This window comes from Rhinatrema bivittatum, chromosome 7 (genome assembly GCF_901001135.1).
Source record: "Rhinatrema bivittatum chromosome 7, aRhiBiv1.1, whole genome shotgun sequence".
NCBI lineage: Eukaryota > Metazoa > Chordata > Amphibia > Gymnophiona > Rhinatrematidae > Rhinatrema > Rhinatrema bivittatum.
The window spans coordinates 117,177,551-117,195,720 of record NC_042621.1 but is presented as its reverse complement, the minus strand read 5'-3'; the positions used below and the strand labels follow the sequence as shown (position 1 = coordinate 117,195,720).

At 43.1% G+C, this 18,170-nt stretch overlaps 1 protein-coding gene across 5 annotated transcripts in view; it reads left to right on the top strand.

The window, feature by feature from the left end:
• Window positions 1-18,170, top strand: part of NDST2 (N-deacetylase and N-sulfotransferase 2) — a 625,893-nt gene that overhangs the window by 601,213 nt on the left and 6,510 nt on the right. For all 5 annotated transcript variants that reach the window (XM_029608979.1, XM_029608977.1, XM_029608978.1 and 2 more), the window contains 4 exons: window positions 1,920-2,094; window positions 2,681-2,851; window positions 11,707-11,816; window positions 12,744-12,845. In XM_029608979.1, coding sequence (XP_029464839.1) covers window positions 1,920-2,094; window positions 2,681-2,851; window positions 11,707-11,816; window positions 12,744-12,845 — 558 coding nt within the window. The remainder of the gene's footprint in view (window positions 1-1,919; window positions 2,095-2,680; window positions 2,852-11,706; window positions 11,817-12,743; window positions 12,846-18,170) is intronic.

Sequence of the window (18,170 nt, the reverse complement as noted above, 5' to 3'; positions counted from 1 at the left end):
AGCCATGTCTGCTTAATCCACGGATTTTGAAAGGCGGAATATAAATCAAATCAAATAAATTACAATCCATACAGCTCTGGCTGACGAGGAGCAGATGCCCAGAGCATTGCAGGGGGGTCAAGGAGTGAGCAGAAGCCAGAGCCGCCTCGCTCGGGCACAGCCAGTTTTGGAAATGTAGGCTTCCCCCTGAACCTCATCCCAGAGCTGCTGCTGCTGCCGGGGTGGGGGGGGGGGGGGGGTCAGACCTGAGCTTGGAGACGTAGGTAGTGCAGGTCGAGTGGAAGCTGCTTGAAAGTACAGGTGATGGAAAAGATCCTCGATCTAACTGCAGGGGAGCCCAGTTGGCCTTCAGGAGCCACTGTCCAGGGAAAGGGAGCACATTGCCCCAACCCAAAGAAGCTGCAGTTTGGTGTGGGGGGTGCATTCTCCTGCCAGGAGAGAAGCGGCCGCAGGGATGAGGAGTGGGTCACCCCCGCAATCAGGAGTTGTAAGTAAGGAGCAGATCAGTGACTTGGTGGCAAGAGGACTGCAGAAAGCTCCCAGAGGATACAAACGGAAAAGGCCCGGCCCTGCAACAAATCCCATCTATGATCCTCAGTGAGCAGGGGAAACAGGACTGGAAACCGCCGGAAGACACGATGCAAGGCCAGCAGCACAAAACAAGGCAGGGGCGGCAAAGCAGGCGCTGTATATTTGTGCCAGCCTCCCCAAAGAAAAGACTCGTGCCATCTATGCTGCTGTTCCAAAAGGTTCTTTCTGTGCTGATATCAGATAGTTACTGTCAGCTAATGTAAGCTCCTGGTCAGCTGGAGAAGAAGCACAGTGAGCATTGTATTTTAGTAATACTATGCAGTCACTAGGTGATTTTTACCAGGAGACTGAGCAGACCTGGGCTGGGTGCGTTATGCTCCCACCATGGCTTCTTTCTCCTGAGCTGCGAATGGATATAGTGTGGATTCCTCCCCCCTGGCTCGCTCTGTAGTAGAGTCTGAGTGAATTTTGAGAATACTTCGGGAAAAGATTGCACACGGAATACACAGAGTGGGTTTTAAAGAGTTAGTTCAGCTAACTTCAGAAGTTAGTTAGGTAAATCTAACTGGATAAATATTCTGTTCCCTCTCTCACCCTGCCCTAACAGATTAAGTCTGTGCATGCAAAATCACAATTTAGTGGGTCGGAAAAGAGAGAGAGGGACTGAGGCGTTCCCGGGGCGGGTTTACAACTTAGCAAGGTAGCGCAGATTTTCAGTGCTAACCAGCTAAATGTAACTGCACAGCTCTGGTCACACAAATGGCTGTCCTAACTGTAGCTGAACAAATTTTGTACGGCTTGATTGAGGAGAATTTTCAGCCGCAAACCTAGCCAGTTGGTTGCGGATGAAAATTTGGCTCAAGATAAACCAGGTGTCTTACCAGTTCAGTGGGTTTTTGAAAACTTAACTAGATAGTTTTACGTATCTGTGTGTGTCCCTTCAGCTGGTCACTTTTTTATCATTCCTAGCCCAGGCTAGCCATATGCATTACATTTCTATGTACTGTTTTCTTTTATTATGCATTCACTCCCAAAGCTGTTGATGCAACAAGCCCCCTTCCGTGACAGACATTTGTAAAAGTGAAGGCCGCCAGCTGCCTGGATCTGTCTGCTGCCCCCAGCTTCTGTCTTTTCAGTTAACTGCACAGAGGCCGGCGGCTGCAAATCTCGGGCTGAGCTTGTCATATGGTGGCACTGTTACTGTGTAATGCATCGGGACACAGCCTGATTTTACATTCTGTTCCCAGCACGCAGGGATAGGCTGCAGAATGATTTTAGCAGTAAGTTGGTCAGGAAATGTTTGAACATCATTAATCTGCTGGTTAGAGCAGGGTGGGGGGAGGGGGTGTCTCCTCGCTTAACGTTTTGTTTCTGTCCCTCCTCCCCAGGTACATGGAGTTCTTCCCCGTGCCCTCCAATGCCAGTACAGACTTCATGTTTGAGAAAAGTGCCAATTATTTTGATACAGAGATGGTACCGCAGCGGGCAGCCGCCCTCCTGCCCCGAGCCAAAATAATTGCCATCCTGATCAGTCCAGCAGATCGCGCCTACTCCTGGTACCAGGTACTGACAACTCTGGCTTAACTCCCCGATTCCTGTTCAGAGCAGGCGGTTTGCGATCCCTTCCTGTTGTGGGGTTACAGGGGGAGTTCTGTAGCGAACCCCTCCCCCAGAGTACTCTCCAGATCCCAGGGGAACTGTAGGTGCCTGACGCTCCAGGGTCGGTGTGCGACGCTGAGCCCAACTTGGCTGGAACACATGCGGTCTGTCTGTCTGGACATGGAAGGGGGAAAAAAGGAGAGGGCGGGGCAGGATGAGAGATTTCAAAGACTGAAGCATATCCAGATACAGTGAAAGCAAAGGGGAGAACACGAGGAGAGCTTAAAGACGGAGGAGAAAGAGATTATTTTTTACATACCTGTATTCCGAGCCAATCTTGTCTAGTTGGGGTATAATAGCTGAAGGACACGGTTGCTAATCCATGACTGCTTTCTTGCATATATTATTGCTTCCCTATTTAGGACACTGCCTAAACGTATTATGTGAAAGCGTTTGCACTGAAGCATGATCGAGCAAGCCCCCTGAGCCAGAATGTTTCTGCATGTGGGTCTGTGCGTTACCTGCAAATCTTTCTCCTCCTCTTCTGCAGCATCAGCGAGCTCACAGTGACCCGCTGGCCCTAAACTATACCTTTTATGAGGTGATTACAGCAGGCCCACAGTCGCCCAAGGAGCTGCGCAACCTGCAGGGCCGCTGCTTGCTGCCTGGATGGTATTCCACTCATCTGGAAAGGTGGCTAACCTACTACCCCACCAGTCAGGTAGGATCCGCACCTGCAGCCTCCATTAAGATTCAAGGTACCCTCATGTACAGTCCGAACAGAAGGAAGGACACCTCCATCATTGTTTAACTTGAAACTGCTAGAAAGTTCTGCCAGGAAACCAAGGCCAAACTTGTGTGTCATATCTTGCTGTCAACCGATTCAAGCAAGCCCAAACTATGATAACACTTTTACCAGTTTTAACATGTTTTATAATGAACGTAAGTGTTGTAAAAGGTGTCAGATTTACAGCACTGGAAACCGATGTAATGAATTTGTCTTCAGAATAGACACAGCATGTGCAGGAGCAGTGTAAGCTTTACCCCCCCCCCCCCCCCCCCATGCTGCCTCTTCACAGGACAGGTAGGGCACGAACAGCAGCAGTGTGAGCTCCTTCACCCTACCCCGAAGGGACCACCTCTTAGGAGTTGCCCATCCATCTATCCACGCAACCATCCGGCCCTCTAATGACACAAACCACAAAGGAGCCAAACTGGTAGACAAGTGACATAGTTGTCCGTTCACTGCGAACCGGAGTATGACCACAAGCTCATTTCATGCAGGTGACCAAACAGCTTCCAGATGGTAGTGACTTTTATTTGCTACTGGCCTGAGCTGGATTTGATATGGTGACATAGAGGTAAAAGGCTCTGTGACTTTGTACCAATCTCCTACAAGTTTATCTTTTTAACAGAGCTGTAATTTTAAATTAAGTATGACTCCTAATGAGCATATCCACTAATCAAACACTTTAGTTACCTTACTCTGTGTGATGATCAAACAGCAAATACTCTTTTTTTTTTTTTTTTTTTCCCCAGAGTTCATAAAGGTACAAATAATAGAGACAGTTCTATTTCACCCTCACGCAGCCTGCACTAAGAGCACTCAGCCGGATTTTAAAAGGCCGGCCTGCGTATAATCGGGCCTTGCATACGCCACTTTCATTTTAAAACGGGCCCGGCCATGCGCGTAAACCCCGGTGTACGCACACAACTGCCGGGCCTCTCCGAAGAGGCGGGCCGGGACAGTGCCATTGAACGCTGTCCTGACGACTCGCGTGCTGGCAGCTGGCTGGCGCACGCAACTTACTTCAGCTCCGGCCGTGAAGTAAGTTGTAGAACAAAAAAAAAAAAAATAGGATAGGAAGGATTTAGGGGGTAGGGAGGAGAGGGGGAAGAGGGAGGGAATTTAGGTAGGGGGGGTAGGGAAGTTCCCTCCCAGTCCGCTTGTTAATTGGAGCAGCCTGGGGGGAAGGCCCGATTTCGTTGCTGGCACACACATGTTATAAAATCGGCGCGTGCATCTTTTAAAAATCTACCCCACTATGTACAGATTGCAATGAACTGAGGCTTGAGTGCAGCTGGGCGATAAGGTGGTGCTGCAGTTCTCAAACTCTGCATGCCTCGCTTCTCACCTCTCCGACAGGAAAAGCTGTCCCTTTACAAAAGCTTGAGACAAACAGAGGTAGAGTAACTTGCAGCACGAAGAAAGTCAGCTTGACTGTGATACCAGCACCAAGTGTTTTGTATTACGAAAGCTGGCAAAGCGACTAGAGCCTGAATCAGCTCTTTATAAGTGAGAAAGCCACCAAGTTGAAAGTGATAGTACTGTGTTGAGAGCAAGTCTTCAGTTTTAGCAGTGACTGCATTTCCAATGTGATCATGTTAAAAAAAACCCCAAAAAACAAAAACCACTGTTAAGGGCCAGCATTGCTTTCCATAAGTTATGATGATGAACACGAATGAGATGGCCTCACTTATAGGACACTGAAGCTAGCAAGAACTGCTGGAATGGCGTTTTAACTTTCCTTCAGTGTGTTTATCATGTTCATCATGGCAGAGAAGGGAAAATCCTTTTGGAAAGCAATATCATACTGCCAAGACAGGATTATTCCCAGCCAAAACATTTACTCTCCTCTTTCTCCTTCTTTTATTATTGTATCCTTAAGGAGTATGTCGGATTCCTGTGCTTCCTTAAAAATAGCAAATAATTCACATTTTGTTTGTTAAATGTCAAAGATTAAATCAACCATTAAATGGAGAAAAATATTTAGATTATCTTTAAAAAAAAAAAAAGTAAGGAAGCTATCATTCTGCTTCAGGAGATATATTTATCTTTTAAAGTTTCCATTAAAGTGCAAGGAGGTTGAGGTAAAGAATGCATATATTTCCAACCTTTAGGGAAAAACGGCTTGGCTGTTTTAATTAAGTACTTATTACTCAAGTACTTACACAAAGGACATTGTATAAAAGTGGTTTTGGAGATGAAGGGTAAAACATTGATGGTATTAAATATTTATGCTCACTGTACATTCCCCAGAATTTTCAGGAACTTTCTAAGCAGGTTATTGCCCAATTGTCGTGTTGACAATCAGGTTGTAGAGTTAGGCCATCTAAATCTGTAAGTACTATCCAGTCCACGATGGGGGTAAATGGGCTCATCAATCCTTGGAGAAGTCTTCACCCTAGAGACAAAGATTTTACATTTTTTCTGTTTCTCTTCAGTCCTTTTCTGAGATTGATTATTTTCTGGTATCAGAATTATTGGTGTGATTGAAGTCTAAAGCAGAGATACAGGACATATTAGTGTCGGACCGCACAGATATCTTTTTAGTATTAAAGTGGGGAGATTTGGGCAGTACTAAACCCAGTTGGTGGTTTACTGCACAATTATTGGATGAGTCTGAGTTTTTTTAAACTATAACTCTAGCAATGTTCCCATTGCATCACCTCCGGATTATAACTGGGGCAACCAGAACACAGCTCAGGCTTCCTATGTCCGTTCTCCTCTGCAGTACAGGACTCCAGGGTTCCTCATACTGGCTACTGCTGGCATAATCCTGTGAGCCTGGAATATCCCCAGTATCCTGCCTGCGCTGCCAAGTCTCCCAGAAACCTCCCTCTTCTGGGGTGTGCTGACTCCGGCCACTAAAGCAGAAACATAAACTGTCAGTCCTGCCCTTTCTTAGTTTGAGAGTTACTATTCTGTGGCAATATAAAAATCCCAACTCTTCCAGTTTAACTGCCGTAACCACATCCTCTGGCAATGAATTCCAGAGCTTATCTATGCGCTGAGTGAAAAAGAATTTTCTTCGATTTGTTTTAAATGAGCAACTTGCTAACTTCATGGACTTGTCCCCTAGTCTTTCTGTTATCTGAGAGAGTAAATAAATGATTTACATTAGCCTGTTCAAGTCCTTTCATGATTTTGTAGACCTCTTCATATCACCCCTCAGTTGTCTCTTCTCCAAACTGAACAGCCCTAACCTCTTTACCTTTCCTCATAGGATTGCTGTTCCATGTCCCTTATCATTTTGGTCACCCTTCTCTGTCCTTTCTCCATTGCGGATATATCTTTTTTGAGATATAGCAACCAGAATTGCACATAGTATTCAAGGTGCAGTCTCAACACTGTTTTATTTGCCATTCCTTTCCTAATAATTCCTAACGTTGTTTGCTTTTTTGACCGCCACAGCACACTGAGCCAACAATTTCAATGTATTATCCGCTATTATGCCTAGATCTCTTTCCTGAGTGGTAACTTCTAAGATAGAATCTAATAGGGATGTGAATCGTTTTTGAACGATTAAAATTATCGTCAGATAATTTTAAAATCGTCCTAAATCGTTAGAGTGCACGATACAATACAAATGCCCCCGATTTATCGTCAGGGGCATTTGTATTGTATCGTTAAATAGGGCACGGGAATTATTTGGGGGAGGGCGAGAAAACCGGCACACAAAACAACCCCTAAACCCACCCCGACCTTTTAAAACCAATTCCTTACCCTCTCCCACCCTCCCGAACCCCCCCAAAATGTTAAATTATCTGGTGGTCCAGTGGGGGGGGGTCCCAGTGCGATCTCCCGCTCTCGGGCCATCGGCGCCATTTTGGCTGCCACTAATTAAAATGGCGCCGATGGCCCGATAAAAAAAAAAAAAACCCACCCGACCCTTTAAATCGACCCCCCTTAGCCTCCCCCACCCTCCTGACCCTTTTTTTTTAGGGAGGCCCGTGCCGCTAAAAAAAAACAACCCACCCGACCCTTTAAATCGACCCCACCCTCCCGACCCCCCCAAAACCTTTTGAAATTACCTGGTGGTCCAGGGGGGCATCGGGGAGAGATCCAGGGGGGGCCTTGGGAGAGGAGAGATCCAGGGGGGCCTCGGGGAGAGATTTCCCGTTCCCAGGCATCAGCTGTTTTTAGAACAGCTGATGCCTGGGAACGGGAAATCTCTCCCCGAGGCCCCCCTGGATCTCTCCTCTCCCCGAGGCCCCCCTGGATCACCAGGTAATTTTAAAAGGTTTTGGGGGGGTCGGGAGGGTGGGGTCGATTTAAAGGGTCGGGTGGGTTGGTTTTTTTTAGCGGCGCGGGCCTCCCTAAAAAAAAAATTAGCGATGTGAATTGGAATCAGAAACGATTCCAATTCACATATCTTAACGATCAGATTTTTCCCCCACCCCAGCCGAATCTGATCGTTAAGACGATCTGGCACATGATTCACATCTCTAGAATCTAACATTGTGTAACTACAGCAAGGGTTATTTTTCCCTATATGCATCACCTTGCACTTTTCCACATAAAATTTCAGCTGCCATTTGGAAGCCCAATCTTCCAGTTTCACAAGGTCCTCCTGCAATTTATCACAATCCGCTTAAGATTTAACTACTCTGCATAATTTTGTGTCATCCGCAAATTTGATCACCTCACTTGTTGTACCCTTTCCAGATCATTCATATTAAAAAGCACCAGTCCAAGTACAGATCCCTGAGGCACTCCACTATTTACCTTTTTCCACTGGGAAAACAAACTATTTAATCCTACTCTCTTTTAACCAGTTTGCAGTCCACAAAAGGATATCTCCTCCTATATCATGGCTTTTCAGTTTTCTTAGAAGCATCTCATGAGGGATTTTGTTGAATTCCTTCTGAAAATCCCCATACTCCACATCTACCGGTTCACCTTTATCCATATATTTATTCACCCTTTCAAAAAATGTAGGAGATTTATGAGGCAAGACTTCCCTTGGGTAAATTCATGCTGGCTGTGTCCCATTAAACCATGTCTATCTAAATGTTTTATGATTTTATTCTTTATAATAGTTTCCATGATTTTTCCCAGCACTGAAGACAGGCTTTACTGGTCTATAGTTGAGGGAGGGGGCGAAGGTTGAGAGAAATAATTGATTGGAGAGGGTGGGGATTGTGAGAGGGGATCAACTGGAGTGTGGAGAGAGTAAGAATAGAGTTAATTGTTAGAGGGAGACCACACCCCTGCTAATTTGTTTTCATTGTCGTCTGGGGTCCTGTGAATTTTCAGTGCTAAAATTGAGTCATATTGTCTAAAGGTTTGGGAAGCCCTGAACTAGATGCCCCAAGAACAATAAAACTGTAAATTTATTGCCATAATATTTGAAGGGAAAGAAATATGGAGAGAATGAAAGTCACTAACGGACACATTTGAGAGCAGCATGTTTTTTCTTATGATAATTTGTATACGATAGAGATACAAAGGCTAGTAAGGATTTTTTTTAGGACAGTTAACAAGTCCTTTATTAAGTGAGGAGAAGAACAGCTTGGAATCTCATGTAATTGACAACAAAATTCAGTCTGCTATTAATTTTCTAAATAGTGGCAAGATACCGGGTCTAGATGGCTTTTCTGTGGAATTTTCCAAACTTTCCTCACTTGAGTCCTTAATTCAGAACTTTGTTCCAGAAAATTTCACAAAAGGCTCAACAGCGAAGACATTTGCTGAATCATTGATTATTTTTGCTTAAAGAACCTGGAAATATTTCATTAGGCAAAATTATCTGCTTATTTCATTGGTTAATGTTGATTGTAAGATTTATGCTAAAATCTTCACAATTAGACAGAATAAGATGCTAAGTAATTTGAACCATAGTGACCAAACTTGGTACTTGAAAGGCCAATTTTACATACAAAATGGTAGGCTATTTTGTAATATGTTGTAATTATTAAAATCTGTTGATAATCTGTTCAGCAGACGGATGGCCTGGTACTGCATCTGGTGTGCCTCAGAGAAACATAGAATATGACGGAAATAAAGTCCATTAGGCCCATCTAGTCTGCACTTCCTCGCTTCCTTCTGAGTTTTTCTATCTCATCCCCTCCTCAGAGATCCTCTATACTTATCTGAGGCTTTCTTGAATTTTGATACTCTCCACTGGGAGGCTGTTCCATGCATCTACCACCCTTTGTATCATATTCTCCTGAGTATATCCTATGATTTTTCATTGCAGAGCCACCTTTCCATTCAAAGAGGCTCACCTCCTGTGCATTTATTTTTTGGAGATATTTGAATATCTCTACCATATCTCCTCTTTCCTCCAAAGTATACGTGTTTAGATCTTTAAGTCTGTCTCTATATGCTTTATGGTGTAGACCACTGACCATTTTAGTAACTGCCCTCTGGAGTGAGTCCATCCAGTTTATATCCTTTTGAAGGTGTGGTGTCCAGAATTGTGCACAGTATTGTAAATGAAGTCTCATTATAGTTATACCGAGGCATTATTACCTCCTTTTTTACAGCTGTTTCTTCCTTTCCCTATGTACTTCAGCACCCTTCTGACTTTGACCACTTTAAGATTATTAAATATGATCATCCCCAGATTCCTGTCTTGTTTTAGGCATATCAGAAGTTCACCTCCTGTACTCTAATGCTTCTTTGCATGGCCTTCATGTCTGAAGAAGCCAGAAGACTTCTTGAGAAGTTGGGTGCAGCCAAATTGGGTCATCCTAGTTTGTAACTGAATTGTCTTATCTCAGACCAGCAGGCAGGCGGTCTGAGGCAACACCCACTGTATCTTGGGAAACCATGAAGCATAAGCAGAGCCATACCCACACCAAAAGGAAATGTCATGGAAATGTGGTAGAAGGCCCTCCAAGGTTTACAGGGAGCTGGTTTATACCACAGTAGGTCAGCAGACCTGGGAATTTGACAGCCTAGCTTACACATAGCAGGCAGTCAGGCAACTGTGATGGTTGGTTCAGATACAAAAGTATTTGACAAATCCACTCATGACTCAATCACTGACTCAGAGGAAGTGTGGAGATGGAACAGGCAATGCTGGAGGTCCTAGCTGCTTATGTTATAAGAACAGATAGCCTCTAATTTGTTTTTTGTTTGTATAGCTTGACTGTCTGACTTGAGTAGATTGCAAGCTGCAAGGAGTAGGAACTGTCCATTTACTGTTAGTTACTTATTTATTTCTATTTATTTCTATTTTATTTATGTATTTATTGTTATTATCTATTTATTATCACTTCTTAATTGTTAACATTATTATTTATATTTCCCTGTTATTTGGATTAACCATGTTCATTGTAAGCCTCTAACTTGAAGCGATATTTACTGTTCATTGTAAACCGGGGTGATATGTATATTATGCAGGAACCTCCGGTATATAAATCCTTTAAATAAATAAATAAATAAATAAATAATGCGTGTCTGTACAGCTCTGAACATCCGTTATGCAAATCTTTATGATGCCAAAAGCAATTAAGAGCTTTATCATCAATATCTCCATTTACACAGTTTTCAAGTCAAATTTTGTTAGCCCATGTTCATCATTTGCTCCAGAAATGAATTCTGCTTTTCATTTAAATTCAAGACATCATGTTGTCAACTCTATGTCCTAATCCTAGTTCACCCAAGGAGAGAAGGATCTTCATTCTTGTAGATGTTAAGAGAGCTTTAAAAAGTTATTTACAAAGAACACAAACTTTTAGAAAATCTGAACAATTTATTCTTTACGGAGTAAGCCAAAGCAAAGGTCTAGCAGCCTCCAAGCCATCAAGTTTGCAATGGTTTAGATGTTGTATTTCAAAAACATATAAGACCAAATAAACCCGTTGCTTCATTTATTTAGTCTCATTCTACAAAATCAGTAGCGAACCCCTGTACAGGAAAGGCACAGTTATTGATAGAAGAGATGCTTATAACTGCAGCTTGGAGTATCACACATACCTTCACTAAACATTACAGAATAGATTCAAGATGGGCAAAGGAGCCGGGAGAAAGGTTCTTCATACTGTGATCATTCTGAACTTTTGAGGTTCTGGTTTTCTAAGTTGCTTGGTGCAGACCGTGCAAGAATTAAATAACTGTTCCCATACAGTCAGTTACCATTCTGTTAACTCTCTCACACTGTCTACACCACCCCTTCCAAAGAAGAAATGTATGTTGATGTCAGCTTAGGTAGGTAGGTTATTTGTATTCTTTAAGTATCTTGCAGACCACACTACTAGCAAAGTACTCCTAACTGGGCAAGAAACTGTTTGCAGGAGTACATCAGCACCCTGCTGAGCTCAAGCCAGGAGAAGGCTCACGCATTTGGTCTCAATTCACAGTGACATGAATGCAGCAGTGCTGTCCTCGTACACATTAATAGAACAGTATATATATATATATATTTTTTTTTTATTTTTTTTTTTTTTTTTTGTGCTTGTTGATGTTTCCTTATTAATACTGAAAGCAAGAATCTGAATACACTCTCCTGCAGTGCCTTTTTCCGGTGCTCTTTAGGCCTCCTGTGCTGTCTTTCCCATCCCCTCCAAGATTTCGGCAAATTTGTGCCAGAGAGTAAACTACAGCTGTTAAAAAACACCACCTAGTGTGGTGCATAATCAGAAGCGTGCAAAGATTGTGAGTACTATTTGAGCAGCACGCACAGACTCTGGCTGTTAGACAGTGACAGAGAAGACAGCCCGGGATCTTAAGGCCAGCAACACCGAAAGCCAACCTTGACCTTCAGGCTGATGTCACCCTACTGCCTTCAGTGTCATGTCCGATAAAACCTTCCCTTCTCACTGACCTGTGTTTTGTTCAATTAGCTTCTCATCATTGATGGCCAGGAGCTGCGAAACAACCCTGCTGTTGCTATGGGGACTGTCCAGAAGTTTTTGGGAGTGACTCCACTTTTCAATTACACCCAGGCACTCAAGTAAGCAATTCCACCCTTTTGTCTGCTCTCCCTCCTGACAGCTGGCACCTTGCTCCCGATGTCCCGATGCTTGTCGCTCCGTCGCCTCTGGAGGGTGAGCCTTAGATGGCACACGCAGGTGTGCTCTCTTCACGTTCTTCTCTGGTAATAAACGATGATCTTTTTTTTTTTTTTTTAATGACCAGTTTCCTCCTGCACTTTTGGTCTTCCAGCCTCTACTATGTCAAGAGGTGTCCGAAGCCTTCATTCCCAGCTAAGCTGTTTTCCCCATTCTAATTTCTCTTTCCCCAGCCGTTGCGGTTATAGTCCTTGGTGTGAAGCCATTGCCCGCAGCTCCTTCTGAACCAGTTACTATTGCACCCCGAATGTTACCCGTAGGTCTCCCTGGTGGCTGAGATTCTTTCCACCCCATACACCCTCCACGGGAAATGAGAAAGTGGCATTGGAATAGAAGTTGAGCCAGTCTTGCTGGCAAGGAATATGCATGAGAGAGAATCGCATCCACTGTATGCAGATCTATCAGATGCATATTCCTTATGGATATCCTGAAAAGCCAGACTTGTTTATGGCTCTTGAGAAGCAAAGCTGGCCATCTAGTCCCCCTCATTGTTGTTGTCTCTGTGTATTTAGCACTTTATCCAGGCGATTATTTACATATCTCTTATGTGCTGGGCATCTCTCTGCCTGCACGCTAGACCTGGGGGAGGGGGGAACAGGGTGAGCAAAAGAAAAGCATTTCTTTCTTGCTAAGACTTGGACTAGAATAATATGACGGATGGATACTTCTGTTTACAGCACTTTGCATAACCTAATGTCAAAATTCATTATTAATTCACCTTAAATGATGCATTGCATTGCTTTTAAAGAAACCTTCTATACAAGGCACTCTCTTTAAATGCTATTTTTATACATATGTTCCTGTTACAGGTTTGATGAAGCCAAAGGGTTCTGGTGCCAACTGTTGGAGGGCGGAAAGAATAAATGCCTGGGAAAAAGCAAAGGCAGGAAGTATCCCGACATGGAGGCTTGGTGAGCACTCGGATGCATTCAGGGTCAGCCACCGATACAGACAGCCCTCTGAGGTCTGCTGGGATAGGCTTTCTCCACACTTTGCTTGAAGTTAAAGACCGTATGTTAGGATCCTTAAAACTGGAATTTAAACATCTGGTTAAATAAAATAGTTCTTTAGGGCTAGTCCTATGGCAGCACCATCTAAGAGATGCGGGTTTAGTTCTCGAGTCCCACTTTTGCTTCTGGAGCAGGCAAGGTCTGGATGCGGCTGAGGCAGAATCCATACTTCCAGGAGGGAGGGCTTCTCATCTGGCTCTCAGGCCTGAGGGTACATAGGCACCAGGTTCCAGAGCGAGCCATGGTCCCTGGCTGAGCACCGTCACTGTGACGACTGGGCTGGAAGGGTTGGGGGAGCTGGCTATCTTAACTTTTTCCAGTTTAAAAATAAATACATTAAGTAGTGTTAGGACCCTATGTATGGCACACTACTGTGACTGAGATTTGTTAACAGCTGTGGCACGGCAGCAGAGTTATGCACGCTGAAGCAATAGACTCAGCAGCAGCTCAGCACTCTGGCTGTCGCTCCTTGACTTTGCATATCTTGCTGCTGCACCATGATTATTACCAAATATGAACAAGGGGCAAATGCTCATTTTACTAGGGCTGACTTTTCCCCATTTAATAAATGGGAAGCATGAAGTCTCCTAAAGATACTTTGTCAACATTTACAGTAGCTGTGTGTTTGCATTTTTCTATGATGACTAATTTAAAACATCAGCATTAGCTAGAACACTTCAAAATATCTATTCTCTTGTTTGCTCTTCTAGCCTTAGTCCAATGTCTTGCTTGTTTCTAGTGCTGGTATTTTACTTCTTGAATGTTTACGCTTGTTGTGTATCTTTTATTCTTGCCATGCCCCTATTTTTATAAATCTCCTTTCCTGAGATCACTGTTCAGTTCTGCTTGGCAACTTCAGAATGTTAGTTGGGCTTTTCCAAGGGCTGGATCACAGGTACAACAGCTAGTTAAATATTAGGGACTCTGTTCATTCCCAGCATTTTGGGCATCCATAAGAACATAAGAATTTACAATACTAGGTCAGACCAAGGGTCCATCAAGCCCAGCATCCTGTTTCCAACAGTGGCCAATCCAGGTTACAAGTACTTGGCAAGTACCCAAAATGTTAAGTTGATCCCATGCTTCTAATGCCAGTAATAGTAGTGGATATTCCCTAAGTCAATTTGATTAATAGCAGTTAATGGACTTTTCCTCCAAGAACGTATCCAAACCATTTTTAAACCCAGCTGCACTAACTGCCTTAATCACATTCTTTGGCAGCAAATTCCAGAGCTTAATTGTGCGTTGAGTGATAAAGAATTTTCTCCAATTAGTTTTAAATGTGCTACTTACTAACTTCATGGAGTGCCCCATAGTCCTCCTGTTATCCGAAAGAGTAAATAACCAATTCACAACTACCTGTTCTAGACCTCTCATGATCTTAAAGACCTCTATCATATCCCCCCTCAGCCGTCTCTTCTCCAAGCTGAACAGCCCTAACCCCCTTAGCCTTTCCTCATAGGGGAGCCATTGCCCTTCTCTATACCTTCTCCAACGCAACTATATCTTTTTTGAGATGCGGCGACCAGAATTGTACACAGTATTCAAGGTGCGGTCTCACCATGGAGCGATACAGAGACATTATGACATTTTCCATTTTATTCACCATTCCCTTCCTAATAATTCCTAACAGTGTTTGCTTTTTTGACTGCTGCAGCACACTGAGCTGACAATTTCAATGAAATATCCACTATGACGCCTAGATCTCTTTCCTGGGTGGTAGCTCCTAATATGGAACCTAACATCGTGTAACTACAGCAAGGGTTATTTTTCCCTATATGCATCACCTTGCCCTTGTCCACATTAAATTTCATCTGCCATTTGGATGCCCAATCTTCCAGTCTTGCAAGGTCCTCCTGCAATTTATCACAATCTGCTTGTGATTTAACTACTCTGCATAATTTTGTATCATCTGCAAATTTGATTACCTCACTCGTCATATTCCTTTCCAGATCATTATTAAATATATCGACAATTTCATAGTTTGTTTGACCAAGGTCTTACCAGGGCAGCTGTCTGTGCATTAGGAAGAGTAAAGAATGTGTAAATGGAGTTTGGTGAGATTTTTAACATTTTGGCACATGCTGTCCTTGCATGCCAGCAGTTCCTTATCCATTCCAATTTACTAAATCATTAGTAGTAGGAGGGCTGATTCTCCCTTATAAAAAGCAGTTTTTGTGAGTGTGGGAGAGTTCTGGGTTTTTCCCCATGATATCTTATGGAGTGGGGCTGAATAAGTGTTGGATGGAAATGAGACAGGCTTGTGATTAAAGCCATGTGCCCTTAGCTCGTGCTGACATCACAGCCTAAGCATTCTACAGACACCAGAGCTACTCTGCATGTCCAGGAAGGAACAATGGGCTCCCTGCTAATGCTATGCCTCCAAGCCTCCTTATTGGGGGCAATTTAAAGCTGCTCACATTGATGCAATGTTCACGAATACTTTATACCCGCAGGCTACGTTCAAGTTCTCAAAGAGAAAGTACTTTTCCTTTGAATACTGCTCCTCGGGGAAAACCCCCCACAGAAACGTGGGTTTCTTTTTCCTAGAAAATGTGCATAGATTTGAAAATGGAATCTACGTATGTTTTTTTTCATCCCATGACCTAAACGCGTGCCCCAGGAGCACCTTCCCTCTGTCTCTATACGGCTAAAAGTGTGCATAGCACACAACACCCCATGTACTTCTAGCCGCATAGAAGAAAGGCAATTTTCCCAAAGCCCCTTTACCTGGGTAAGTCGCTCATTATCGGCCTCTTGAGAGCAGTCTTCTCAAACTCCGAATCACATTTTTTCTGGCTCACCTAACCGTACCTCCTGACCAGCTGTTCACCACAACCACCTTTCTGGCATCCCAATGGGTGAATCGAGCCCTTGATGTATAATTTGAACTGTATCCAAGAGACTCCTTTATCAAGAAGAGCCTTAACTACCTGTGGTCCTGATTAGGCTCAACAGTATCCGGATATACTTAGATTTATTCTGCTACAAGCACATATATAGGAGGAGGACTCCAAAAATGTAACATGGTCTTCTCAGCAGTAAACTAAATAGCAGAATGCAAAAGCATGATCTTAACAATTCTATTTGATTGAACTGCCAATTGAGCTGTCAATTAGAAATGCAATGATTAAAACTAGCAGCAACATAATAAATATATCTCTCACACTACCTCAGAAATAGAGATGAGAAGCAAGCCTTCCATCAATCATACGCCTTCAGCATCTTGTATGAGACACTCGGACTGCTAAGTGTGTGGAAAATCCCCAAACATGCAGTCTGAAGTTAAACTGTTGAGACAAGCGATATTAGTAGCTCACTATCAATAGCAACAAATACCGGTAGGTGTGTGAAATCTCTGGTTAATGCATGCACATTTTGCAGAGAAGAATGATGTGGGGACTGGGGAAATTGACTTTTATGGCTCTTTAGATTCATTGCTGATGTTTTCTTCAGTGATTAGAGAAGACATGTTGGGCAGAATTACTAAGGGCCATTGGTTCTCTACTGTCTTTGATGAGTGACCCATATGAGATCCCATCCCCAATCCAACCCCTAGCACCACCTCCTTTATTCACCACCTTGCCTTACTGCCAAATTCTGTAATAATCTGGACAGTTACAAAACTAGTGAGGCTGTTGCCTTGAACATCCAGGCTGCTAGGTCCCTCGTGGCCTTGCTAGACAGTTCATGACCTCCACCAACCAGCCAGCACCAATCCAGTTGGTTTCTGTGGAATTGTAGCCTGCTGGTACCAGTGCAGCTATCCCCATGACCTGCAGTATGGCTAGATTGTGCTTCCTTTATCTGTGCTTTTTGTCTTTATCACCTCTGCTCTTAAGAGAGTGAGGAGTGGGGTTTTGCAATATTGCAGCCTACTGACCCTGTTCCTACTTCTGCCATAGAATATCAATACTATGTAAACTAACCCACAAGCAAAACAAAAGTGTCAGAGAAAAATAATTGCATGCAAACTGGTACACAAAACATCAAAATTTGAAAGGTGTGTGTGAAACCTTTTGAATGACCATCATATATACGCCAATGGACTGTATAAATTATTTAAATCTTATGTCCAAAAGGGTGAAGAAAGTATAATCACAGGCCATTAGATGTCTTAGAGCTTGTAAGGTATATCTTTTTTTGTAGTTTTTTCATATGCTCATAAAATGTTATAAAAGTCTCATAGTGTTCAAAAATCTGTTTAACACTTATCTGAAACAATCCAAGTATTTGGAAGATGAAAAGGATTGCGGACAGGGCCAGTAGAAGCAGTCCGATACTATTTGCAGGCTTAAAATGCGCTCCAGTGTCAAAGGAAGACTTTGATAGATCCGACGCTGTGGCATTTCAAGAGTGCTCGCTCACTCTCTGCTTCAGGGATCTGAAAGCTGCCAGGGGCGTCCTTCATGTGTTACAGGCCAAAACCAGATTCATAAAGTGTGTTTAGTGTAAATGCAAGAAAAACGTATCTGGAATGCCAATCGAGTGTGAGCTGCACTGTCAGCCAGCGGTTGAGCTCATCTACACTGCCTGAGTTCACTTCTGGTGCAGTGCCATTAATGGATGAGTATGGGATTTGGAAAGCTCAGATAAATCACAGTCAGGTAGATTTCCGGATTTTTCCAAAAGTTACTGTTGAATGCTGGTGAAAAAGGACCTTATATTCAGGTATGCTATTAACATTACAGCAGAGAGGAAGGCTTGTACTGTGCCAGAAAATGTTTTAAAAATATACATCTTTTATTCAAAGCATATGTAAAAATTGGTAAACCAACCTTAAACTTTTGCTACTAAAATACAGGCCTTCCTCGCTGCTTTTGCCTCAAGCTGCTGTACCTGCAACATTTGTCTCATCCCCAGCAGCAAAAAATGTGGTCCCTGCAAGCTCGTTTTGTTTGTTGTTAAGATATCAGTGCTGTTATATACAGTGTGTATAAAATATTTAACCATTGATCACATTTTCACTGCTGATGACTTATCACACAATATGCCCATAGTGAAGATTTATTTATTTCATTTATTAGTTTTTCTATACCAACGTTCGTAGCAAACATCACATCGGTTCACAAATTTTTCTCAAATGCACAGTTAAATACATTTGAAATTCCAAAAACAGGTCATAGAAATGAAATACATAAAATATTTGATAAAACACTCTCGGACACATGCAAGTGAGGTAAAAATGTGGAATATGTTATCAAGTGCTTTTCTTCTAGAAAGAAA